The following is a 27,978-nucleotide window of genomic DNA, read 5'->3' as shown; positions in this document are numbered from 1 at the left end:
GAGACTCTCCCGGTTCTTGATCTCAGGGAGAACCTTGATGCGCATGGCCTCCAAGTATGGAATTGACATGACTGCCCTGGAAAGTAATACGGTCCTACCTTGGCATGACATGATGAATACAGGAGAAGCCATGACCAACAAATGAGAATGAACAGATATGCAGTATGGACCACAAAGCACAAAAACAGTTGATGAGGAAAGATAAGCACTCCAAATCTCCACCAAGGACAGGACCATATTGGGGTCCATGGAGGAGAATGCAGAAAAGAAGGGCTCCATTCAAAAGTGATGTAGGCTAACATGCTTGTTGAGTTGCTTCAGGTTCCACCATGGGACAGACACAGCCATCCTTTTTGGGGACTCAAAAAGGTTTAATTCACATTATCTGCCTTTCCCTGCTGAACCTGAAGGACTTTTTCAGCAAACAGCTTGTTAGAAGCCAGAAGCTAGAGAGGGAGATTGGGAAAACTAGAACAGAATTAGCATGGAATAGAATAAAACTCTGTTTTGACCTAGGCATCCTCCAACATGGAAAGCCACTGGTAAAGCAATAGGTGGCCTCCCACCTAAGTTAGACAATCCTGGGTCAGGCAAAGGTGGACTTTTGGGCTCCAAGAAATGAAAACAAGCTGGGCGCAGAGTTGTCAAGAGAGATGAGGCTTGAAGAACAGAATCATTCTGAATGAGGCTTGAAGAACAGTATATAATTGGTTTAATGGCATGCTCTCCTAGTCTTAAGGGTGCTAGAGATAGGTTCCAGACCAGTAAAATAGAGACTGTACACTGCAACGCTACTACCATTGAAGATCTGGCACCAGAGCTACATTAAAACAAATGATTAGTTAGGGTGCAGGATATCAGAACACCACCAATCCGATATTACTCGCTTATCCTAAGGACAGGCCATCAATAACAAAATCCTGGAAATCTCTCTCCTGGTTTTAGCTCCAAAAACTGAATAAAAAATAAACTAAAAAGTTTTTTTTATTGATGACTTAGCCTCAGGATCGGTCATCAATATCAGATCAGCAGAGGGCTGACTGCAGACACCCCCTCCGATCAGAGCTGCGCTGCCCTCTCTTCACTGTTTACCTGCTCACTGTCTCCACTGCAGCAGTGAACAGGTGTAATTACAGCTCTGCTGTTCCCATTCACTACAATGGGACGGCTCTTTCCTGTTCAAGTGAATACTACAGAGCTGTTGAATTGAAGTGAATGGGGAGGGCAGAGTTGTAAATACACTGCTCGCTGCTGTAGTTGCGACAGCAAGCAGGTAAATAATGAAGAGAAGGCAGCGCTCATACAAGCAACGCATTCTCTTCAAACAGCTGATTAGCAGGGGGCCGGGCCCCCCCACCCCGAATGGATATTGATGACCTATCCCAAGAATAGGTCATCAATATAAAAAGCAGACAACCTCTTTAATGAAAACTTGTATAGACAGCCTATCAAGTTTTTCCTCCTCTTACACACTGAAGAACATGTAAATCTAGTGTATTTAGTGACTATTACTCACCAGGGATGATACGTACGGTTTCCTTCTCCTGGTTCTGCTTCTGATCAATAATTACACAAGTCTCTTCATCTCCCGCTGTAACCTCAACTCTAATTACAGTCAAGTCTTGATCCTAATTTAACGGGAGGAAAAGCTGTGCAAATTATAAGGAAAATTTACAGCCATTGAAGAGACACTGTCATCTGCAAGCTCTCTGGAAAAAAAAAAAAAAAACACTGACTTGTTTAAATGTGGATGCAGAACCCCTCAAAGATCAGATAAAGTGTCTTTTTACTAGGGCAGATGCCAGGCAATAAACCAGCAGAGATCGACGATATACAAGTCAATGAGTGCTCGTTTAAAGTGCCTTTCACATGGCTGGAGGCTATGAACAACTCTGGGCACAATTTGTTTTCATGATTGCATTTTACGAATTTTGGGTAAAAATAAAAAAATAAAAATAAAATCATATTTCCAATCTCTGCAAGTAAAGAATTTAATTTCAGCCTAGATGTGAGTATCTTTCACATTCGCCTTGTATAGCCCTCATCTCTGAACTACTAAGGGCTCATAAACACTTATTCAAGAAACATTCTTATCAGTAAGATTTGAGCTATGAGTGTTTATGAGCTCTCAGGAGATCAGAGATAAAGCTTCACATCAGCTGAGTTTCCTGACGGGAAAGATTGTAAACACAGAGCCTACTAATAGAAAATCTCAACCCAGTACAGAGGAAGGGGCTCACAAAAAAAAAACAAAAAAAAACAAGAACATTAGAAAAAATGAAGTTTAGCTCAAAATAAGTACAATGCAATAAAAAAAAATTGTCCTTTACAGGGGAATGAACGACTGTTCACTTTGCATACTGTTAGCAGCACATCTTGTTTACATAGGGCTATGTGCTGCTGACAAAACAAAGATTTTGGGTGCCACATGAGAGATGCGATCACCTGACAAGCAAGTCAGGAGATCAGTGACACCTATGCTTGGGCCAACTATCAGGAACAAGCATTCATAGGAACTTTAGTTCCTGAGAATTGGTCCGATCAGCATCCAGTGTAAAAGGGTCTCCAGTTAATGGGTGGAGTGAGTGCAGCTGTACTTGCCTGCTATAGCATACAGAGCAATGGGAAAGGAGTATGGCACATGGCTTGAAGACATTTCCTAGTAACTAAATATTGATAACCTATCCCAATGATAGGGCAATATCTGATCGTGGCGATTCAGCTTCTGGCACCCTCTGCTGATCAGTTGTTGGAAGGGACCCCAGTACATGGGCACTGTGCACCTACGTCCCATTCAAATGAATGGCATTCAGCTGCAATACCAAGCAGAGCCACTAAGCAATGTACAGTACTGTGCTTGGTATACTATGAAGGAGGTCACCACACTTCCCTTCAATCTTGAGGACAGGTCATCAGTACTTAATTCCCCAAAAAAGTTACAATTTTAGCATGTACCATGGCAAGTACATTCGTTTTTATACAAATAAATACAGGTCCATAACTCTTCAATTTTCTTTTAATAAAATGTAAAAATGTGGAATTGAAAGGGGTTATGCCATGACAAACATTCATCACCTATCCGCAGGATAGATGATAAATGTATGATTTGTGGGGCTCTGATTCCTGGAATCCCCACCAAATCACTGAAACAGGCCACAGATTCCATTTGAATGGAGCAGTGGACATGCATATGCCATACCAGTCCAAGTTTAGAGGATGGATGGAGATAGCCGAGTACAGACCCTTGTTCTACTGGATCCTGTGGCTAGGTGCTAAATGTGTACCATGGGATAACCCATTTAAGGAACTATGAAAGCACAAAGTTATTTTCTTTCATATGAAATATACGGGGAGGCATTCAAGGTACCTGACGATTTTGTCCGTAACCGAGATCTCCCTCTAGACAATCCTGGTAAGACATGGGACTGGGGTATCTCTCTGGTGAATTTCTGTCTCTGGTTCCATCTGTAGAACACAGTGAATTAATACATTGTTTCTGTGACAATCAGATGATGGATGCATCTGTGTGACCCTCAAAACCATACTATTCTTTACGATCAATAAAAGTCTCATCTTACCTGGTGAAATAAGGGACTGGTGGTCCTGCATCATGGCATCCTTGTAGAAATCCGTGTGTCCTTTTATGTACTCCCACTCCTCCATGGAGAAATAGACAGTGACATCCTGACACCTTACAGGAACCTGACATATACAAGGATACAGTCATCATCCAGACACAATACCCCTTATGTTACTGCAGAATGTCCCAGAATTCCCAGGATCGCTCACCTCTCCAGTCAGCAACTCAATGATCCTGTTGGTAAGTTCTAGGATCTTCTTATCATTATTCCTCTCATGTATCAGCGAGTGAGATGAAGGCTGCTCAAACGGGCTCACACCCTCTCTAGATGTCTTCTTGACTACTATGTAATCCTGGGTATAACACATATGGACATCTTTATAAAATCAAAGACCTCCCAGGGTTCCAGTTCAATTCAGAAATAAAAGCTATGCCATGTGATATTAATACAAGTTAACCCTCACCTCTCCAGTCAGCAGGTAGATAATCTCTAAACTGAGCCTGAATATACTTTCAGACATCTTTTTTCTGCCCTTGTCCATCCTCAGCGGATCGCTGACAAAGAGAACCATCATCTTGTTGAAGAGACCATAAGGTGACTGTGCAACAACCTAGAGGAAACCCACACATCAGAATTTATGCTAAAGATGCCCATACACACAATAGCTGAACCCACCACATTCAGCAGACTCTCATGTATACATACACATTCAGCAGTAAACCAGTGTATATGTATGGAGAAGCTGGGAGAAACAGCTATTGTAGGTGTACGGCCAGCCTCAGAGCCTTGGCATAAAAACAGCCTTTACTACTGGCGTATCTTATTATGGACACGAGGACCAAAAACACTATTTAGTCAAACTTACAGAGTGCCTTGCAATTGTTGGCATCTGCATCTTCACTACCTCTTTAGTAAGGTTAAGGGTACTTTCACACTTTCGTTGTTAGATTCCGGCAGGCAGTTCCAGCGATGGAAATCCGGATCCAAAACGGATAGCATTTGTTTCCAGATCCAGATTCGGATCTGGATGACAAATGCATTGAAACACCGTATCCGTCTCTCCAGTGTCATCCGGAAAAAACGGATCCAGTATTTATTTTTTTCACATTTAAAAAAAAAGGTCTGAGCATGCGCAGATCGGGAAACCAGATCCGGTTTTCCGGAACACTTGGTACCGGATCCGGGAATTAATACGGAAACCTGACAGACATAACGGAAACGGGATGGATCTGTTTTGCAGCCCATAGACTTCTATTATGACGGAATGAATAACGGAATACCTCTAAAGGCATTCTGTTATGCATCCCATCATAGAATTGCGTTCTGGTCCGTGATAATGGAATCCATAACGCAATTCACCTTTTACCAGTAAACAAAGAGTGAACGAATTTCATAACCTGAAATTCGCTCATCTCTAGTCAGGGACCATTTAAAGACTGTGGACATCTTTGACATGGGAAAATGTTATTCCATCATTTTTAGACACCTGATATTCAGTCTGTAAACTGCTCCTAGCAGAGGTCGCAATAACGCCTGTACAAGCGTCATAGACGCCTGTTCAGGCCATTTTACTCCCTGAAAAAAGTCAAAGGCGTACCGATACGCCTTAGACTTTTTCCTGCCATTCATCAATGCAGTGAGCGCTGTGAACAGCAAGGGCAACGCACCGATGCTGCTGCTACCGGAAACAACCAATCACAAAGCTCCTTACAGTAAGGAGCTTTGTTATTGGTCAGTGTGAGCCGGCTGCCAGAGCTTATGGTACACCGCTCTGAAGTAAGGAAGGAGGCACGCGGTCGTCACTGGCGGGGTAAGTGGCCTTGCTGTGTAGTGAAATGTAGTGAGGGTCCCAGATCTGAGCGCCTTGTTTTTCCTTGTCCAGCCTCACATGCTGTATGAGCCTGATCCCTATGAACACATAGGTGAACCATATCGGTGCTCGTCCGCAGTGTGCGTCCTGTTAGCGACCAGCCCTGCTAGTAGTAACTGTTCAGTAACTCCACAGCTCGCACAGGTTACCCATAAGTGACGGCCGGCAGCATGGCGAGTGCTGCGTCACGTGTAAACGTTTCAGTTTCCCGCGCTTATCTGTAGTACAGCTCCTATAGTGCAGGCAGCGTGAGGCGTACACCTGTTACCGATAGCAACCGGAGACTGCCTGTTCTGTAATTAGAGAAAGCCGCCACAGTCTGTTAAGTCATAATCCTGTCAGCCACATTACCCCCAGAACAGCACCAGCCATATTAGGCCCTGAAACAGCGCCAGTCATATTAACCCCAGAATAGTGCCAGCCACAGCAATGACCTCTCCACCACTGCTACCAGTAAAGTCAGGGCGTATTAAGTAACCATGGGGCAGCACATTACCGTCTCAAAAGTATGCACTTTTGAACTAAAGTTTTCCCAGTTATAGTCTATGATTACTTCGAGCCATACTTTCTATACATTTTTTCTGTTTAAAAACACATCTGCTTGATGCACAGCAAAAATGAGATCTCAACAGCCCCTGACTAAGCAAAGGTTTAATGCATACAGTGATGTCACAGAACAAGGCACAAGTGATGTAATAATAATGGCAGGGATATGTGCAATGATGTCACAGTGCAGGGACAGTACACCTAGCGATGTAATAATGCAGGGTAATGTACACAGTCATGTGGCACTGTTGAGGTGCCAGTGGTCTTATGTTTAGGCCCTTCTCACACGGGCGAGAATTCTGTGCGGGTGCAATGCGTGAGGTGAACGCATTGCACCCGCACTGAATCCGGACCCATTCACTTCAATGGGGCTGTTCAGATGAGCAGTGATTTTCATGTTCTATAGGCCTCATGCACAGGACCGTTGTTTTATTCAGTGTCCGTTGCGCCGTTTTTCGTGATTTTCTGCGGACCCATTGATTTTCAATGGGTCCGTTGAAAACTCAGCTGATGCACCGTTTGCCATCCGCGTCCGTGATCCGTGGTTCCAGTCCGTCAAAAAAATATAACCTGTCCTATTATTTTCACGGAAAACGGTTTGCGGACCCATTCAAGTCAATGCTGACCGCTAAAAAACGCTGAGGCACACAAGATTGTCATCCGCGTCCGTTTTTCCCCCTATCATTTGCATGGCAAATCTGTCAGTCTTTTTTTTACATTCCTTTATGTCTCGTGGTCCTCCAAAAATAAAGGAAGACACATGGAAACAAAAACGGATCACGGAACAGCGGAACCCCATTTTGCGGAACGGAACAACGGTCGTGTGCATGAGGCCATATTCTGCGTTTTTCACACAACACAGGCACCATAGAAATGAATGGGGATGCGTGAAAATCGCAATCATCCGCAAGCAAGTGCAGATGCGGTGCGATTTTCACACATGGTTGCTAGGAGATGATGTAAGTAAATTGCTAAAAGTCAATTTACTGTATTATTTTCCCTTAGACATGGTTATAAGGGAAAATAATAGCATTCTTAATACAGAATGCTTACTAAAATGTGCCTTGAAGGGTTAAAAAATGTAAAAAAATATTAACTCTCCTCAACCACTTGTTCGCGCAGCCGACATTCTCTTCTTTCAGGACCTGACAAAGGACCTTTGATGACGTAATCTTCATTTCGCAGGACCTGCGCTGACGTCACCGCGCTCACCACGTGATTAAGTCATCAAAGGTCCTTTGTCAGGTACTGAAAGAAGACGATGCCGGCTGCGCAAACAAGTGGTTGAGGCAAGTAAATTTTTTGTATTTTTTAACCCCTCAAGGCACATTTTAGTAGGCATTCTGTATTAAGAATGCTATTTTCTTTTATAACCATGTTATAAGGGAAAATAATCAAATATACAGAACACCTAACCCAAACCCGAACAGTGAAGAAGGTCGGGTCTGGCTACCACATTCAGTTTTTTATCACGCGCGTGCAAAACGCATTGCACCCGCGCGATAAAAACTGAACATCGGAACGCAATCTCAGTCAAAACTGACTGCAATTGCGTACCTACTCACACAATTTTCCTTGATCGCAGACGCAACGCATCCGGACACGCTCGTCTGCAAGAGGCCTTAGTATATGATGTCAGCTAAATTTAAAATGGTCTAAATTTGCCATTTATGCATGGAAGGCAGTTCTAGAGTACTAGTAATGGTTTCCCTGCATAAATAGCAACCCTTTAATGTTATATAGCAGGGCTTGACAAATTTCCTTGGAATCTAGGAGCCAGCTAAAAAAGTTAGGAGCCAGGCGGAGCCGCGTCATAAAGCCCCTAGTAGGTGCCCCTATAGTGCCCCCCCCCCCCCACTTCTCCATAGAGCCCCCCCAATAATGCTGTATACCATGTTACATATACAGCCGCTCCGTCCCCGGACCCTATTGACTATAATGGGGACGAGGGTGGAGCTCCGGCGCAGCATGGCAGTTCGCGGTGAGAGGCCGCCGGACTAAAAAGTTGGACATGCAGTACTTTTAGTCCGGCGGCCTTTCACCATGCACTGCCGTGCTGCGCCAGAGCTCTGCCCCCATTATAGTCAATGGGGACAGAGCTGCGGTCCGGCGAAACAGCGGAAGGACGGATCCGACAGGGTGAACAGCCTGCCGGATCCGTCCTGCCGCAAGTGTGAAAGTACCCTTAGTTCTATAGCTACTGAATGAGACGGAAGAAGGGATGCCTTTAACATATAGATCTCCTTGAGAAGCCAATTTGATCCTAAAGGGTTAATTCAAACTGTAATCTAAACGGTGTCCTGTCACTTCTCTCATCTCTCTGCTCCTGTCCCTAATCTTATCACTACTGCAAAAGCATCAGCGACAGCCTCAGTGTAACCTGTTCTGGTGACTCACGGCTCTTTTAACTCAAAGAATCGAATGAGTCTCTAACTAATCGGATCTTTAGATTCTTAACCTGAGACTCATTCGATTCTTTCTTCTCCCTGTACTTGTGTCAGTGACTCAGAGCTGCTAGTGCTTGCCTTGCCTCAGCTCTGATTGGTTGGTGGGCGGGGAGGGGAGGGGCTGGCAGAAGCAGCTTCCACTCTAGGATCAGATTACACTCCTCCTGAGTCCCTCCCCTCCCTGCTGCCAGCGTCTCTGCTATTGTGTGCTGTGAAGGAGCTGTTTCAAACGATGCTGCCTCCGGACAGAACGGCAGCTCCGCACCCATCGCCCGGGCACCTTTGAAAACGGGCTGACAAATACCCAAGCGCCAGGACTAAATTCCTGGTCGCCATGGCGACCTGGGATTTGTCGAGCCCTGTTATATAGGCCTTCGTATTAACTACACTACTCAAAAAAATAAAGGGAAGATAAAAATAACACATCCTAGATCTGAATTAATTAAATATTCTTCTGAAATACTTTGTTCTTTACATAGTTGAATGTGCGGACAACAAAATCACACAAAAATAAAAAAATGGAAATCAAATTTTTCAACCCATGGAGGTCTGGATTTGGAGTCAAACTCAAAATTTAAGTGGAAAAACACACTACAGGCTGATCCAACTTTGATGTAATGTCCTTAAAACAAGTCAAAATGAGGCTCAGTAGTGTGTGTGGCCTCCACGTGCCTGTATGACCTCCCTACAACGCCTGTGCATGCTCCTGATGAGGTGGCGGACGGTCTCCTGAGGGATCTCCTCCCAGACCTGGACTAAAGTATCTGCCAACTCCTGGACAGTCTGTGGTGCAACGTGACGTTGGTGGATAGAGCGAGACATGATGTCCCAGATGTGCTCAATTGGATTCAGGTCTGGGGAACGGGCAGGCCAGTCCATAGCATCAATGCCTTCGTCTTGCAGGAACTGCTGACACACTCCAGCCACATGAGGTCTAGCATTGTCTTGCATTAGGAGAAACCCAGGGCCAACCGCACCAGCATATGGTCTCACAAGGGGTCTGAGGATCTCATCTCGGTACCTAATGGCAGTCAGGCTACCTCTGGCGAGCACATGGAGGGCTGTGCGGCCCTCCAAAGAAATGCCACCCCACACCATTACTGACCCAATGCCAAACCGGTCATGCTGGAGGATGTTGCAGGCAGCAGAACGTTCTCCACGGCGTCTCAAGACTCTGTCACGTCTGTCACATGTGCTCAGTGTGAACCTGCTTTCATCTGTGAAGAGCACAGGGCGCCAGTGGCGAATTTGCCAATCTTGGTGTTCTCTGGCAAATGCCAAACGTCCTGCACGGTGTTGGGCTGTAAGCACAACCCCCACCTGTGGACGTCGGGCCCTCATATCACCCTCATGGAGTCTGTTTCTGACAGTTTGAGCAGACACATGCACATTTGTGGCCTGCTGGAGGTCATTTTGCAGGGCTCTGGCAGTGCTCCTCCTTGCACAAAGGCAGAGGTAGCGGTCCTGCTGCTGGGTTGTGGCCCTCCTACGGCCTCCTCCACGTCTCCTGATGTACTGGCCTGTCTCCTGGTAGCGCCTCCATGCTCTGGACACTACGCTGACAGACACAGCAAACCTTCTTGCCACAGCTCGCATTGATGTGCCATCCTGGATAAGCTGCACTACCTGAGCCACTTGTGTGGGTTGTAGACTCCGTCTCATGCTACCACTAGAGTGAAAGCACCGCCAGCATTCAAAAGTGACCAAAACATCAGCCAGGAAGCATAGGAACTGAGAAGTGGTCTGTGGTCACCACCTGCAGAACCACTCCTTTATTGGGGGTGTCTTGATAATTGCCTATAAATTCCACCTGTTGTCTATCCCATTTGCACAACAGCACGTGAAATTGATTGTCACTCAGTGTTGCTTCCTAAGTGGACAGTTTGATTTCACAGAAGTGTGATTGACTTGGAGTTAGTGTGTTGTTTAACCACCTCAGCCCCCAGTGCTTAAACACCCTGAAAGACCAGGCCACTTTTTACACTTCTGACCTACACTACTTTCACCGTTTATTGCTCGGTCATGCAACTTACCACCCAAATGAATTTTACCTCCTTTTCTTCTCACTAATAGAGCTTTCATTTGGTGGTATTTCATTGCTGCTGACATTTTTACTTTTTTTGTTATTAATCGAAATTTAACGATTTTTTTGCAAAAAAATGACATTTTTCACTTTCAGTTGTAAAATTTTGCAAAAAAAACGAGATCCATATAGAAATTTTGCTCTAAATTTATAGTTCTACATGTCTTTGATAAAAAAAAAATGTTTGGGTAAAAAAAAAATGGTTTGGGTAAAAGTTATAGCGTTTACAAACTATGGTACAAAAATGTGAATTTCCGCTTTTTGAAGCCGCTCTGACTTTCTGAGCACCTGTCATGTTTCCTGAGGTTCTACAATGCCCAGACAGTACAAACACCCCACAAATGACCCCATTTCGGAAAGTACACACCCTAAGGTATTCGCTGATGGGCATAGTGAGTTCATAGAACTTTTTATTTTTTGTCACAAGTTAGCGGAAAATGATGATTTTTTTTTTTTTTTTTTTTTTTTCTTACAAAGTCTCATATTCCACTAACTTGTGACAAAAAATAAAAAGTTCTATGAACTCACTATGCCCATCAGCGAATACCTTGGGGTCTCTTCTTTCCAAAATGGGGTCACTTGTGGGGTAGTTATACTGCCCTGGCATTCTAGGGGCCCAAATGTGTGGTAAGGAGTTTGAAATCAAATTCAGTAAAAAATGACCTGTGAAATCCGAAAGGTGCTCTTTGGAATATGGGCCCCTTTGCCCACCTAGGCTGCAAAAAAGTGTCACACATCTGGTATCTCCGTACTCAGGAGAAGGTGGGGAATGTGTTTTGGGGTGTCATTTTATATATACCCATGCTGGGTGAGAGAAATATCTTGGCAAAAGACAACTTTTCCCATTTTTTTATACAAAGTTGTCATTTGACCAAGATATTTATCTCACCCAGTATGGGTATATGTAAAAAGACACCCCAAAACACATTCCTCAACTTCTCCTGAGTACGGGGATACCAGATGTGTGACGCTTTTTTGCAGCCTAGGTGGGCAAAGGGGCCCATATTCCAAAGAGCACCTTTCGGATTTCACTCCTCATTTTTTCCTGAATTTGATTTCAAACTCCTTACCACACATTTGGGCCCCTAGAATACCAGGGCAGTATAACTACCCCACAAGTGACCCCATTTTGGAAAGAAGACACCCCAAGGTATTCCGTGAGGGGCATGGCGAGTTCCTAGAATTTTTTATTTTTTGTCACAAGTTAGTGGAAAATGATGATTTTTTTTTTTTTTTTTTTTTTTCATACAAAGTCTCATATTCCACAAACTTGTGACAAAAAATAAAAACTTCCATGAACTCATTATGCCCATCAGCGAATACCTTGGGGTCTCTTCTTTCCAAAATGGGGTCACTTGTGGGGTAGTTATACTGCCCTGGCATTCTAGGGGCCCAAATGTGTGGTAAGTAGGTAAATGACCTGTGAAATCCGAAAGGTGCTCTTTGGAATGTGGGCCCCTTTGCCCCCCTAGGCTGCAAAAAAGTGTCACACATCTGGTATCTCCGTATTCAGTAGAAGTTGGGGAATGTGTTTTGGGGTGTCTTTTTACATATACCCATGCTGGGTGAGATAAATATCTTGGTCAAATGCCAACTTTGTATAAAAAAATGGGAAAAGTTGTCTTTTGCCAAGATATTTCTCTCACCCAGCATGGGTATATGTAAAATGACACCCCAAAACACATTCCCCAACTTCTCCCGATTACGGAGATACCAGATGTGTGACACTTTTTTGCAGCCTAGGTGGGCAAAGGGGCCCATATTCAAAAGAGCACCTTTCGGATTTCAAAGGTCATTTTTTACAGAATTTGATTTCAAACTCCTTACCACACATTTGGGCCCCTAGAATGCCAGGGCAGTATAACTACCCCACAAGTGACCCCATTTTGGAAAGAAGAGACCCCAAGGTATTCGCTGATGGGCATAGTGAGTTCATGGAACTTTTTATTTTTTGTCACAAGTTAGTGGAATATGAGACTTTGTATGAAAAAAAAAAAAAAAAAAAAAATAAGCATTTTCCACTAACTTGTGACAAAAAATAAAAAATTCTAGGAACTCGCCATGCCCCTCACGGAATACCTTGGGGTGTCTTCTTTCCAAAATGGGGTCACTTGTGGGGTAGTTATACTGCCCTGGCATTTTCCAGGGGCCCTAATGTGTGGTAAGTAGGTAAATGACCTGTGAAATCCTAAAGGTGCTCTTTGGAATATGGGCCCCTTTGCCCACCTAGGCTGCAAAAAAGTGTCACACATGTGGTATCGCCGTATTCAGGAGAAGTTGGGGAATGTGTTTTGGGGTGTCATTTTACATATACCCATGCTGGGTGAGAGAAATATCTTGGCAAAAGACAACTTTTCCCATTTTTTTATACAAAGTTGGCATTTGACCAAGATATTTCTCTCACCCAGCATGGGTATATGTAAAATGACACCCCAAAACACATTCCCCAACGTCTCCTGAATACGGAGATACCACATGTGTGACACTTTTTTGCAGCCTAGGTGGGCAAAGGTGCCCAAATTCCTTTTAGGAGGGCATTTTTAGACATTTGGATACCAGACTTCTTCTCACGCTTTGGGGCCCCTAGAATGCCAGGGCAGTATAAATACCCCACATGTGACCCCATTTTGGAAAGAAGACACCCCAAGGTATTCAATGAGGGGCATGGCGAGTTCATAGAAATTTTTTTTTTTTGGCACAAGTTAGCGGAAATTGATATTTTTTATTTTTTTCTCACAAAGTCTCCCGTTCCGCTAACTTGGGACAAAAATTTCAATCTTTCATGGACTCAATATGCCCCTCACGGAATACCTGGGGGTGTCTTCTTTCCGAAATGGGGTCACATGTGGGGTATTTATACTGCCCTGGCATTCTAGGGGCCCTAAAGCGTGAGAAGAAGTCTGGAATATAAATGTCTAAAAAATTTTACGCATTTGGATTCCGTGAGGGGTATGGTGAGTTCATGTGAGATTTTATTTTTTGACACAAGTTAGTGGAATATGAGACTTTGTAAGAAAAAAAAAAAAATAATTCTGCTAACTTGGGCCAAAAAAATATCTGAATGGAGCCTTACAGAGGGGTGATCAATGACAGGGGGGTGATCAATGACAGGGGGGTGATCAATGACAGGGGGGTGATCAATGACAGGGGGGTGATCAGGGAGTCTATATGGGGTGATAACCACAGTCATTGATCACGCCCGTGTAAGGCTTCATTCAGACGTCCGGATGCGTTTTGCGGATCCGATCCATCTATCAGTGCATCCGTAAAAATCATGCGGACATCTGAATGGAGCTTTACAGGGGGGTAATCAATGACAGGGGGGTAATCAATGACAGGGGGGTGATCAGGGAGTCTATATGGGGTGATCACCACAGTCATTGATCACGCCCCTGTAAGGCTTCATTCAGACGTCCGGATGCGTTTTGCGGATCCGATCCATCTATCAGTGCATCCGTAAAAATCATGCGGACGTCTGAATGGAGCTTTACAGGGGGGTAATCAATGACAGGGGGGTGATCAGGGAGTCTATATGGGGTGATCACCACAGTCATTGATCACGCCCCTGTAAGGCTTCATTCAGACGTCCGGATGCGTTTTGCGGATCCGATCCATCTATCAGTGCATCCGTAAAAATCATGCGGACGTCTGAATGGAGCTTTACAGGGGGGTAATCAATGACAGGGGGGTAATCAATGACAGGGGGGTGATCAGGGAGTCTATATGGGGTGATCACCACAGTCATTGATCATGCCCCTGTAAGGCTTCATTCAGACGTCCGGATGCGTTTTGCGGATCCGATCCATCTATCAGTGCATCCGTAAAAATCATGCGGACATCTGAATGGAGCTTTACAGGGGGGTGATCACCACAGTCATTGATCATGCCCCTGTAAGGCTTCATTCAGACGACCGGATGCGTTTTGCGGATCCGATCCATGTATCAGTGCATCCGTAAAAATCATGCGGACATCTGAATGGAGCTTTACAGGGGGGTGATCAGGGAGTCTATATGGGGTGATCACCACAGTCATTGATCATGCCCCTGTAAGGCTTCATTCAGACGTCCGGATGCGTTTTGCGGATCCGATCCATCTATCAGTGGATCCGTAAAAATCATGCGGACGTCTGAATGGAGCTTTACAGGGGGGTAATCAATGACAGGGGGGTAATCAATGACAGGGGGGTGATCAGGGAGTCTATATGGGGTGATCACCACAGTCATTGATCACGCCCCTGTAAGGCTTCATTCAGACGTCCGGATGCGTTTTGCGGATCCGATCCATCTATCAGTGGATCCGTAAAAATCATGCGGACGTCTGAATGGAGCTTTACAGGGGGTTGATCAATGACAGGGGGGTAATCAATGACAGGGGGGTGATCAGGGAGTCTATATGGGGTGATCAGGGGTGATTAGGGGTGATCAGGGGCTAATAAGGGGTTAATAAGTGACGGGGGGGGGGGTGTAGTGTAGTGTAGTGGTGCTTGGTGCTACTTTACTGAGCTACCTGTGTCCTCTGGTGGTCGATCCAAACAAAGGGGACCACCAGAGGACCAGGTAGCAGGTATATTAGACGCTGTTATAAAAACAGCGTCTAATATACCTGTTAGGGGTTAAAAAAAACACATCTCCAGCCTGCCAGCGAACGATCGCCGCTGGCAGGCTGGAGATCAACTCTCTTACCTTCCGTTCCTGTGAGCGCGCGCGCCTGTGTGCGCGCGTTCACAGGAAATCTCGCGTCTCGCGAGATGACGCGTATATGCGTGACTGTGCGCAGGGCTGCCACCTCCGGAACGCGATCCTGCGTTAGGCGGTCCGGAGGTGGTTAAGTGTTCCCTTTATTTTTTTGAGCTAAAAATACTCAAAAATGGTAAGAGAAGTATTTTTACTCTTCCAGAAAAAAAATGTAGCGCGACCTCTGGCTCCTAGTTTCAGATTTTTCTGCAACTTGTCCTCACATCCCTCCCAGTAAAACAAACCGGATCTGTGTGTGTCCAGGAGTCAACCGTCTTCTTCATGAAAGAAGTCTTCCCTTCCGCTGAGATGCCATCTCCAACACTGTACCAACAGGTAGGTGATGGACATATCTTTTATATTTCACATATTTTATTAAAGGGAATTCGTCATCTGCTTTTAGCATTTTAAGCCGTCACCATCGCCATGTTCACTAAAGTACCTTATTTCCAGCAGTCTTATTACTTGATTTCGTTTTGTCCTTTTGATATAAAAGCGCTTTTTATGATATGCTAATGAGGGTCCAAAGTGCCCAGAGGGGCGTTTTTTTCACTCTCCGATGCCCAGTGATGACCCCCTGCAGTGCCCAAGAACGCCTCCTGATCCTGAAATAACCTCCCACAGCCCGGCAAACGGTTCCGCCCCCTCCACACGTCATAGTCTACCTTCTAGAAATGCCACGTCCTTCTTCCTGTCGGCGGCCAGAAAACTCGCGCAGGCGCAGTACCTCCTGCGGCCTGCGCGATCATCAACCTCCTCAGGGCAACAGGGCTCAGGTTACATCACTGGGCTCGGCGCATGCCCAGTGAGACTTTTGAGGCTGTTGCCCTCAGGAGGTTGATAATCGCGCAGGCCGCAGGCGGTACTGCGCCTGCGCGAGTTTTCTGGCCGCCGACAGGAAGAAGGACGGGGCATTTCTAGAAGGAAGACTATGATGTGGGGAGGGGTCGGAACCGTTTGCCGGGCTGTGGGAGGTTATTTCAGGAACAGGAGGCGTTCTTGGGCACTGCAGGGGGGCGTCACTGGGCACCGGAGAGGGAAAAAAACGCCCCTCTGGGCACCTTGGACCCTCATTAGCATATCATAAAAAGCACTTTTATATCAAAAGGACAAAACAAAATCAAGTAAAAAGAAGACTGCTGAAAATAAGGTACTTTAGTGAACATAGCGATGGTGACAGCTTAAAATGCTAAAAGTAGGTGACAGATTCCCTTTAAGTTTTATCAAAGTAAACAGATGTAATGCACAATCAATAGCATGATTGCATTAAATGATTAGACAATATCACAAGCATAACTGCATTAAATACTTTATAATGATACTCAATACTAAATCGATACTTAAAAAATATAAATACCCACACATTAACCCCATGTTGCCCATTATATGAGGAGGTACTTGATGGGGTCACTTACTATTAATGTGAGGCACATGGAATTACTAAAGCAATAACACCATGTGTCTTACATAAAAAAATTGACCCCATCATTTATCTTATAACATTGGGGTTAATGAGTCACGTTAACTGCTTGATTCCTCTATGCTGTTGGCTGGCTGAAGAAATCGGAACCCTCCGGTTGCATCAATTATTCTCTGCCCTCCCTCCCTGGGTCAGTGATAAAGCCACTTTCATAACCCCAAAAATTAGGACATCATAACCGGGAGAGTAGGGCATGATACTACAATACACTAGGGCTGCAACAAATAATCAAAGTTATCGATAATATTCGATAACGGGATTCGTTGTCAACTAATCCAGTTATCGAATAATCGGCCGATTCGTTGCTATGCGGGGCGGGAGGTCAGAATCCTTAATCAGCAGTAACTTTTACTTCAACTTTAAATCAGAGCATCTTTACTAACTTACAATGAAGCTCCGGTAACAGGCAGAGCGGGCGGCGGCGTTACATCACTTACTCACGTGACGCGCCTGCTCCGCCTGCTTCATTCATAAAGTGGGCGGAGCAGGCGCGTCACGTGAGTGAGTGATGTTACGCCGCCGCCTGCTCTGCCTGTTACTGGAGCTTCATTGTATTTGTAAGGTAATAAAGATCATAGAGCCGATTTAAAGTTCAAGTAAAAGTTACTGCCAGTTAAGGAATAGTCTGAATACTGATGTGGCCGGTGTATTGGGAGATCTATGGATGGCACTGCTATGAGGAGGTGGATCTGTGGATGGTACGGTTATGGGGAGGGGGATCTGTGGATGGTACGGTTATGGGAGGGGGATCTGTGGATGGCACCGTTATGGGGGAGATCTGTGGATGACACATAGCATACAATACTATATAGTCTCATCCACTGATCCCCCTCCCATAAGTGTCATCCACAGATCCCCCATAACAGCGCCATCCACAGATCCCCCATAACAGCGCCATCCACAGATCCCCCATAACAGCGCCATCCACAGATCCCCCATAACAGCGCCATCCACAGATCCCCCATAACAGTGTCCTCCACAGATCCCCCATAACAGTGTCCTCCACAGATCCCCCATAACTTGTCTTTTTTACATTGTAATGCAAAATTTTAATAATTATGTAACTCCTAAATTTGTTTTAATATGGCTTTTGAACATAATTTTTTTAAGTAAAATCATACTTATGTCATTTTGGTGTTTTTTCCCGATTAATCAATGAAATTATCGACAACTAATCGATTATTCAAATAATCGTTAGCTGCAGCCCTACAATACACGTCCTTATATCAATCATCATACAGAACGCCCTTATATAATCAGGGGTGTGGAAATAAGTAAAAAAAATAACTACTTGTCGAAGGACTAAAGCAGGGGCTCAACCGGATACAAAATTTTTTTTTTAATCAAAACCATATTTCAATGCACCGCCATGCTTCCTTATGCAGGGAGGTGGCTGGCTTGCGTTCCAGTCTTTGTGGTGTGAAATGACTACGTTTAGTCCTCATTCACAGCAGAGGATTCTGCCCAGAATGCACTACCTCGCGGCCGGCTCACTATGTTGTGGGGCAGGAGGGGGCGTGACGATCCATTGAAGGGAATGGCACCAAAGCCACAGGCGATCGGATTCACGGGATCGCAAGGCACAATTATGCCAGAGGTCCGGTCAAAATGCTGCTTGCATCATTTTGTTTGGACTGGACCGCAGGCATAATGTGCCTTGTGATCCTGTGCAGCCGATCGCATTGCAGCCGTTGGGCATGGTTATGGTGCCAATCACTTCAACAGACCACTATGCCCCCTCCTGCCCCACAATATAGTTAGCCAGCCGCAATGCGGTGCAGTGCATTCTGGACAGAATCAGGCCGGAACGCACTGCCTGGTGTGAACGAGTCCTTAATGTGATCACAGCAATTAGTTTAGTGCTAATTAGCACATTAGCACGATGTGCTGCCCCATAGAAATGAATGGGTCCGCAATTCCGTTCCGCAAAATGCGGAACAAAATTGCGGACGTGTGAATGGAGCCTAAGACTTAATTTTATTTTTTGTTTTCTTTTTCTTGTTGACAGGGACGACAATCATGGTGCGGTGGCAGTCAATGAGGGACCGCTATAAGAAGGACTTCAACGAGGAGGTTAAGCGCCCGAGTAGGTCTGGAGGAACCCGCAAGCGGCCGTACCTTTATGCGGCCGCATTAGGGTTCCTTAGAAGAACCCCACAGCTGCGAAGGTAAGATAAAATGTTTATACTAATTATGAATTTTGATCTCCAATCTATGTGTGTGGCCCAGGCAGACTGTCATTTGGCACTCTGTCCGGGACATCCACATATGGTTCTCCATTTTTACATTTGTTTTTTTTGTTTTTGTTTCCTTTACAGCACATCAAGCAGTACTCGGGCGCCCAAACCTCCTCTTGAAGTCCTTCCGGAGGCTGTCGCACCGGAGGCGGCCCCTGAAGAGCTGCCCACTGCGGGTCCCTCTCATCCTACTCCAACAGTTGGTCAGGACCTCAATGTTCCCCTACGTGAGCCCTCTGGCAACGCAACGATGGCTACATTAGCAACGCTTTTTGAGGCCCTCATGCGTCGCCAGAGGACCGGTAGGAGCAGTCAGGCGGACTACGAGGATCTCACAAGGCTCGTTTACGAGTTCTTGATGGGATTCACCAATAGAGTTGCCGCTTTGGAGGACACTGTGCGACTTTTGCAGGAGGGGGCGGTGCTGACGTCGCAGTTGGGTTCGGTGCATCACTATTGGTTATCGTTGCTCCCAGTGATGGAACGGTTTACGCCCGACCAACTGTTTAATGAGGCCCGAAGACAGGTGGACAGTGTCTTGTCGCAAGTACAGCACCGCCCCACATCCTATCCCCCCGTCCATGGCCTATCCCCCATCCCCAACCTCAACAACCCCCTTCCCAAACTACCTATCCCCCTTCCCAACCTCCGCAGACCCCTCCCCAAACTACCTATCCCCCTTCCCAACCTCCTCAGCCCCCATCCCCATTACCAAACCACCAAGCTCTTTACTCACTTTTCTCCCTCTCCTCCTCATTAACTTTCCTCCCACAAGTTTCAACACTCCCTCTACTCTTGCTCGGTCAACTCCTTCTCCTGCCCCACCCTCAAGATTGCACACTCCCTCCGTTGTACTTCCCACAACACACACTTATATGTCCACAGGGACACAAGAACAGGACCGAGGGGGACCAAACCGTGTTCTGCCCTCTACCCCCCAACCTTCTACTCCAACTCGGTCTACATATAGGCATTTGTAGTTTGTTTGTTTCCATTTTATTTATATATTTTTTTTTATTATATTTTAAAATAAAATATTTGGTTTTGACAATTTGTTTTTGTTTAGTTTTTTAAATAGTGTATACAAAAAAATTAACATCTCACAACAATTTTGAAGCGACCAATACTGGTGTCGCTCCACCAGCGATGGGAGATAACATATAGTGTATGTAGAACAGGCCTGACCAAATCTCCCAGCGCCAGTTGAGCGACACAAGTATGTGTCGCTCCTCAAGCGTGGGGACATAAATATACGAAACAAGATTCAATGTACGGTGATAAAATTTTATGAAAAAAAAAAATGAAATATACTGTACAACAATACACCCCACTGTAACCACCAACATAAACAGCCAAACAAACAGAATAACTTAACTCCAAATTGGTCCTGCCAGTCCACCCTTCCTGCATCAGAGCAGAAATAATCCGCAAAAGAGTCCCTCATCCTTGCAACTGCTACACTTGACCGCGGTCCAAAACTTTGAATGCTGGCCATCTCGCTGTCCTCCGGTATCTGTTCCAAATTGTGGTTCTTTTTTAAGGAGGTAGTTGTGTAACACAACAGCAGACTTTACCACCTCGTCGACCGTTTCTACTTTCATATGAATGGAATTAGTGAAAATCCTCTATTTTGCAACCAAAAGCCCGAATGTGCATTCCACCATCCTTCGAGCCCTTGTCAAGCAGTAGTTGAATGTGCATTTTTAAAAATCTAATCCGCGGCTGGAATATGGTTTCAGAAGATTTCCACACATTTGGAAGGCCTCATCACCAACCAATACAAACGGCATGGGTGGGGCAACTGTACCTGCCAGTGGTTGAGGCAGAGGAAAATCAAATTGTCTGTTATATAGACTACGGCCCATATAAGAATTTTTAAAAACCATTGAAATCGGTGCGGCCATCGGCCTCTACGTCGACAAAACTATATTGGGCATCTGCGATGGCCATTAGGATGATCGAGAAATATTTCGTATAGTTGAAAAACTCTGATCTGGTTCCTTGGGGCTTGATAATCCTAATATGTTTCCCGTCTACCGCACCGATGCAGTTGGGAAACTGACAAACGTCCCAAAATTTTTCAGCTATTTCTGTCCAATGCTGTCGAGTTGGATGTGGGATAAATTCATCATGCAGTTGTTCCCACAAAACACGGCATGTCTCCTTCACAATTATGGAGACATTTGATATCCCAAGCCGAAATTGAAAATTGAGTGAGGTGAAACTTTCTCCACTTGCCAGAAATGTTATATATTAGTAAATACTAGTAAAATACTATTCAAAAAAATACTATACAAGGTTCATCAATCAGACGCAATTCTTTGGGACCTTATGGCCATTCATTTGTTCTGTTGAAATTTTCTCTGCAATTTTCCCCTAATTTTTTTGAAAATGCAATGATAAAACTGGCTCTCCATGGCGAACAATATTGATCACAGTGCTTTCAATAATGCCCAGACTTTACCAGACAAGATGTTGAAGTCAAAATAATAATGCAGAGCCTCATTGTCAGCTGCAATTCTGCACTTTGTACAGTGATGCACGAATACATTTTTGATTTTGATTCCTATAGCATAGGGTAATGGTGTCTTTTATCCATCTTGCAATGGAGGATTTTGAGACCTTGGATCCCTTATTTTTCCCAGCAAACTGGACAAGCAGGCTGTCAGACTTCCTAAAATATTTAGTGGCATCTAAATATTTAAAGGACTGTACATCTAACATCAAGGGAATTAAATTTCTTTTCCTCCTGATCCTTAGGATTGTTGAAGAAAGATGAAAGATCGATCTCTTGGCCTCTGTTGCGGTCTGAGGCTACCTTTGGCAGGAAACCTGTCACCGCCAGATCTCTCAGAATGTCTGGCAGACGTTCTTCTGTATATCTTGCATGATGTTCTTTGTTTTGGTTTCACTTTGTCATCTCCTTTCCTTCTCCCAGCTGTCACCTATTCACACTAATTGCCTCCCTTTATATTCCCTCCCATACTGCCTCACTTTGCGGTTTATATTACTTCCTGGATTGATGTGATCACTGCTGGAGACTTCTGTTACTGCTTGTTCAGATAAGTCCTTTCTTGTATTGTGTTTACTTGCTGGCTTGATTCTAGGTGACCCTGACTCCCTCCGTATTAAGTGCAGGGAGTCGGTGGTCGTGTCCCCTCACTATTATAGGGTTTTCAGGTGTCACACAGTCTAGGTACGAGGGCATTCAATCGTCTACCTCTGAGACCTTTGCATGAGCTTAGCAGTCAGGGTCAGCTCTTAGGGTTTTCCAGGGGTTACCTTTATGCTCCTTAGTTTGGGATCAAGCCAGTCGGATGTTTATCCATAACTTCCAGCTATCTGCAATATCATCCGTGACATTATAAATCACCATTACCGTCTTAAGCATGGATCCGGTTTCAGCCTTGATTGACCGCATGCAGGGTCTTTCACTCGAGGTAGCATTTCTCCGTAAACCTGCGTCTCAGTTTCAGGTGACCGGTTCTGCTTGCGTTCATGGAGTTTGTTCAGAGCCTAAGATCTCGCTTCCGGATACGTTCTCCGGGGGTAGTGAGAATTTTGTTTGCTTTAGAGAGGCTTGCAAACTCCATTTTCACCTACTTCCCCATTCCTCTGGTGATGAGGAGCAGAGGGTGGGGAATCATCATCTCGCTGCTCAGGGATAACACTCAGTCTTGGGCCTTTTCGCTGCCGGTGGGGGCACGGCCTCTCCGATCGGTGGATGAATTTTTTGTTGCCCTGGGGCAGATATATGATGACCCGGATCGTATTGCTCTGGCTGAATCTAAACTGCGTCTTTTATGCGTCTTAGAGAGAGAGGAGAGACCACTCCTTCATGTCATATTCAGTCCAAGGACAGTGGGGCGGTCTCATTCAGTGCGCAGGGGCCTCAGTCTCTCTCAATCCCCTCTGAGCAGGAGGCCATGCAGCTGGGTTTGCTTGCCTCTGATAGTAGAGGATTCAGCTCTCAGAGGAGGGTTTGTTTCTCTTGTGGGGGAATAAATCATTTGGCTAATGTTTGCCCCTTTAAGAGATTCAGGGAGTTTTCTGAGGGTAATAAAACAAACAAAAAGAAAAAAACCCTCTAAAAACTTTCTATTTGCTACTATTGGCAAGGTTGATGCAGAAATTGAAGGTTTGCAGTTTGCTTGTAGTTCCCGTTTTGTCCTACCTGCCAGGGTGGCGCTATATAGCAAGAACATTGTTTGTGAGATTTTTGTAGATAGTGGAGCAGCTGTCAATCTCATTGATAATCAATTTGCTATAACACATGGTTTCCAGGTATGCACTTTGGGAAAGGATATACCTGTTTTTTGCTATCGATTCCGCTCCACTTTCTCAAAAATCGTTAAAGGGCATTGTTCACAATATCCGTTTGACTGTGGGTGATGCTCATGTTGAGGATATGTCATGTTGAGGATATGTCATGTTTCGTCCTAAGCGGATTACCTACTCCTCTAGTGTTGGGGCTACCCTGGCTCACTAAACATAACCCCACCATTGATTGGCAAGCAAGGCAAATAAATGGTTGGAGTGACTTTTGCAGAGAGAATTGCCTCATGGCGTCTCTTTCAGAGGTTTCTAACAAGACTGTGCCATCTTTTCTCTCTGAATTTTCGGATGTGTTTTCCGAGAGTGGTGTTCAGGAGCTGCCCCCTCACCGGGAGTACGATTGCCCTATTAATCTCATCCCAGGCGCCGAGCTGCCAAAATCTCGTTTATACAATCTCTCCCAACCTGAAAGTCGCTATGTGTACTTATATCTCCGAGAGCCTGAGAAAGGGACACATCCGACCCTCGAAGTCACCTGTTGCCGCTGTTTTTTTATTTTAAGAAGATGGTTCTTTAAGACCGTGTCTGGATTTCAGGGAGCTGAACTGTATCACAATTCGTGACCCATAGCCGCTTCCTCTGATCCCAGACCTGTTGAACCAGATTGTTGGGGCTAAAGTTTTTTCTAAGTTGGATTTAAGAGGGGCATACAAATCTAGTCAGGGTCAGGGAAGGGGACGAATGGAAGACGGCCTTCAATACCCCTGAGGGTCATTTCGAGAATTTGGTTATGCCCTTTGGTTTGATGAATGCTCCGGCCGTCTTCCAACATTTTGTGAACAGCATTTTTTATCATGTAATGGGGAAATTTGTACTGGTGTATCTAGATGACATTTTGATTTTTTCTCCTGATTTCAAAACTCAGGGACCACCTACGTCAGGTCTTGCTCATTCTGCGGGAGAATAAATTGTACGCTAAACTGGAAAAATGTGTTTGCGGTTCCGGAGATTCAATTTCTTGGTTTTCTTCTCTCAGTTTCTGGTTTTCGCATGGACCATGAGAAGGTCCGCGCTGTGCTTGATTGGGAGCTCCCTGAGAATCAGAAGGCTCTGATGCGGTTTTTGGGTTTTGCCAATTATTACAGAAAGTTCATTTTGAATTATTCCTCTGTTGTTAAGCCACTCACTGATATGACTAAAAAGGGGGTAGATTTTTCCTCTTGGTCGGTAGATGCGCTTAATGCCTTTTCTAGTATCAAGTAGAGTTTTGCTTCCGCTTCCATTTTGGTACAACCTGATGTCTCTACCTTTTATTGTTGAGGTGGAAGCTTCTGAGGTGGGTGTGGGTGCGGTCTTATCTCAGGGTCCCTCTCCTGCCAAATGGCGACCGTGTGCCTTTTTCTCAAGGAAACTCTCCTCCGCAGAGAGAAATTACGATGTGGGAGATAGGGAGTTGTTGGCCATCAAATTAGCTTTTGAGGAATGGCGCCATTGGCTAGAGGGAGCCAGACAGCCTGCGAGACCTGCGTTTGTGCCAAGGTCCCTCATTCACGGCCATTGGGTTCTCTCCTCCCGTTACCCATTCCTTCCCGTCCTTGGACGCATCTGTCAATGGACTTCATTACGGACCTGCCTTGTTCCTCTGGGAAGACTGTGATTCTGGTAGTAGTGGACAGTTTTAGCAAAATGGCGCATTTCATTCCCTTTCCTGGGTTACCCAAAGCATTTGTTGATCACATTGTCAAATTGCATGGCATTCCTTCAGACATAGTTTCTGATAGGGGCACGCAATTTGTTTCCAGATTCTGGAAGGCCTTCTGTTCTCACTTGGGGGTTCGGTTGTCGTTCTCTTCTGCTTTTCACCCGCAGTCGAATGGTCAGACCGAACGCATCAATCAGAATCTGGAGACATATCTGCGCTGTTTTGTGGAAGAGAATCAGGAAAATTGGTGGTGTTCTTTTTTGTCCCTTGCTGAGTTTGCTTTAACTAACAGTCGCCAGGAGTCACCATTTTTTGGTGCATATGGGTTTCATCCGCAGTTTGGGACATTCTCTGGAGAGGGGTCTTCTGGTTTACCTGATGAGGAGAGATTTTCCTCGCCTTTGTCATTTATTTGGCAAAAGATTCAGGGTAATCTGAAGAGGATGAGTGAGAGATATAAGCGTGTGCCGGATAAGAGACGTGTGCCTGGTCCGGACCTGAATGTGGGTGATCTGGTGTGGTTGTCTACAAAGAATATCAAACTGAAGGTTCCCTCCTGGAAGTTGGGTCCTAAGTTTATTGGGCCTTACAAGATCTTGTCCGTCATCAATCCCGTTGCCTTCCGTCTTGATCTTCCACAGACTTGGAAGATCCATAATGTTTTTCACAGGTCCCTATTAAAACCTTATGTCTAACGCACTGTACCCTCCTCTTTGCCTCCTCCTCCTCCTCCGATTGTTGTTGATGGTAATCTTGAATTTCAGGTCTCTAGGATTGTGGATTCTCGCATTATCCGCGGTTCTCTCCAGTACCTCGTTCATTGGGAGGGTTATGGTCCTGAGGAGAGGATGTGGGTCCCAGTGGCAGACATTAAGGCCACTCCTCTCAACAGGGCTTTCCATAGGTCCCATCCTGAGAAGGTGGGCTCTGAGTGTCCGGAGTCCACTCGTAGAGGGAGGAGTACTGTCACCGCCAGCTCTCTGAGAAGGTCTGGCAGACGTTCTTCTGTACCTCTTGCATGATGTTCTTTGTTTTGGTTTCACTTTGTCACCTCCTTTCCTTCTCCCAGCTGTCACCTATTCACACTAATTGCCTCCCTTTATATTCCCTCCCATATTGCCTCACTTTGCGGTTTATATTACTTCCTGGATTGATGTGATTACTGCTGGAGACTTCTGTTACTGCTTGTTCAGATAAGTCCTTTCTTGTATTGTGTTTACTTGCTGGCTTGATTCTAGGTGACCCTGACTCCCTCCGTATTAAGTGCAGGGAGCCGGTGGTCGTGTCCCCTCACTATTATAGGGTTTTCAGGTGTCACACAGTCTAGGTACGAGGGCATGCAATAGTCTACCTCAGACCTTTGTATGAGCTTAGCAGTCAGGGTGAGCTCTTAGGGTTTTCCAGGGATCACCTTTATGCTCCTTAGTTTGGGATCAAGCCAGTCAGATGTTTATCCATAACTTCCAGCTATCTGCAATATCATCCGTGACAAAACCTGGGTCTAATTTTAGCACAATTTTATCCTCAGTGATAAACCGGTATGGTTCACGAATAGAGAGAGCTTGAATCTCTCCTAGTCTTTTAGCGGAGGCAATTGCTATAAGGAAGGCGGTCTTAAATGAAAGTAACTTAATTGAACAGTTCTCCAACGGCTCAAACGGGGAACGCATAGGGTTATTGAGTACCAGATTCAAGTCCCAGGTCGGGGTGCGAGATCTTAAGGTGGGTTTAAGTCTACGGCCAGCTCTTATAAACCGCTTAATCCATCTATGGTCTACCAGGTTGGTATCAAAGAGGGCGCTTAATGCGGAAATCTGAACTTTTAAAAGGTTGATGGAGAGAGACCTAGTTCAAGCCCATTTTGTAGAAAATCCAAAATCTTTTGAATGTTAGGTCCTTCAAGGTTTGGATTCTTTGCACCTGACCATGAGCAGAACCTTTTCCAGATTTTCAAATATATCGCAGATGTCACCTTTTTCCTGGAGCATCTCAAGGTGGCTATGACTTTGTCCGACAGGCCCTGAGACTTTAAGATGGAGACCTCAGGATCCAGGCCGTGAGTTTCAGGAATTCCGGATGAGGATGTAGTAAAGAACCCTGGTATAGGATGTCCCCTCTGAGTGGGAGTCTCACAGGGTCGTCTATTGCCAGTCTCAGGAACGGAGCAAACCAACTCCTCTTGGGCCAGAACGGGGTGATCAATATCACTGTGGTTCTCCCTTCCAGTATCTTCTGAATGACCCTCGGGGTGAGAGGCATTGGAGGGAATGCGTATGTTAGATCCCAACACCATTTCAGAGTGAAGGCATCTATTCTCCAAGGATGGTCTCCCGCATTCAGGGAGCAGAATGTTTGTAATTTCGTATTCTTTTTTGTTGCAAAAAGGTCTATTGTAGGAAGTCCCCATCTCTGGGTTAGCATGTTGAAGACTTCTTGATTCAGGGCCCATTCTGTGTGGTCTATCTTTTGCCTGCTTAAAAAGTCCACTTCTAGATTTTGGGACCCCTTCAGGTGCATTGCTGAGATGGATCTTAGCTCTTTTTCTGCAAAGGAGAAAATTTCCTCTGTGATATTCTGGAGTCTCCTTGATCGAGTACCTACCTGGTGTTTCAGGTAGGAGACCACTGTCGTGTTGTCCGATAGGCCCTTCACATGCTGCCTTCTTATCAGCTGCCTTCTTATCAGCTGCCTGGCTGAAAGTAGAGCCTCCCTTACCGCATACAGTTCCGTGAAATTTGAGGATTGGACAGATATGTGATGCTTCCAAGTTCCCTGGAAGTAAGCTTTGTCGACTTTCGCTCCCCATCCAGATTTGCTGGCATCCGTGAAGATGGTTATTGATGGCGATTTGATCCATGGAACCCCCTGGGAAAGATTCTTCTCCTTTGTCCACCATGAGAGAGAAACCTTTACTGACCATGGAATCCAAAGCTTGAAATCTAGAGAGCCCTTCTTGTTCCATTGGGACAATAGCCAATTCTGTATTACACGACAGTGAGCCTGCGCCCACTCCACTGAAGGCA

At 45.2% G+C, this 27,978-nt stretch overlaps 1 protein-coding gene across 3 annotated transcripts in view; it reads right to left on the bottom strand.

Annotated features, from left to right (window-relative positions):
- Window positions 1-27,978, bottom strand: part of LOC121004106 (zinc finger protein 25-like) — a 42,726-nt gene that overhangs the window by 5,671 nt on the left and 9,077 nt on the right. For 2 of the 3 annotated variants that reach the window (XM_040436215.1, XM_040436216.1), the window contains exons 2-6: window positions 4,045-4,191; window positions 3,790-3,933; window positions 3,579-3,702; window positions 3,368-3,465; window positions 1,517-1,628 (exon numbers count right to left, since the gene is read on the bottom strand). In XM_040436215.1, the coding sequence (XP_040292149.1) occupies window positions 1,517-1,628; window positions 3,368-3,465; window positions 3,579-3,702; window positions 3,790-3,933; window positions 4,045-4,191 (625 nt within the window). The remainder of the gene's footprint in view (window positions 1-1,516; window positions 1,629-3,367; window positions 3,466-3,578; window positions 3,703-3,789; window positions 3,934-4,044; window positions 4,192-27,978) is intronic. The other variant, XM_040436217.1, reaches the window with a different exon arrangement.

The sequence above is a fragment of the Bufo bufo genome, chromosome 6 (genome assembly GCF_905171765.1).
Source record: "Bufo bufo chromosome 6, aBufBuf1.1, whole genome shotgun sequence".
Classification (NCBI taxonomy): domain Eukaryota; kingdom Metazoa; phylum Chordata; class Amphibia; order Anura; family Bufonidae; genus Bufo; species Bufo bufo.
This window is presented reverse-complemented; position numbering and strand designations above follow the sequence as displayed.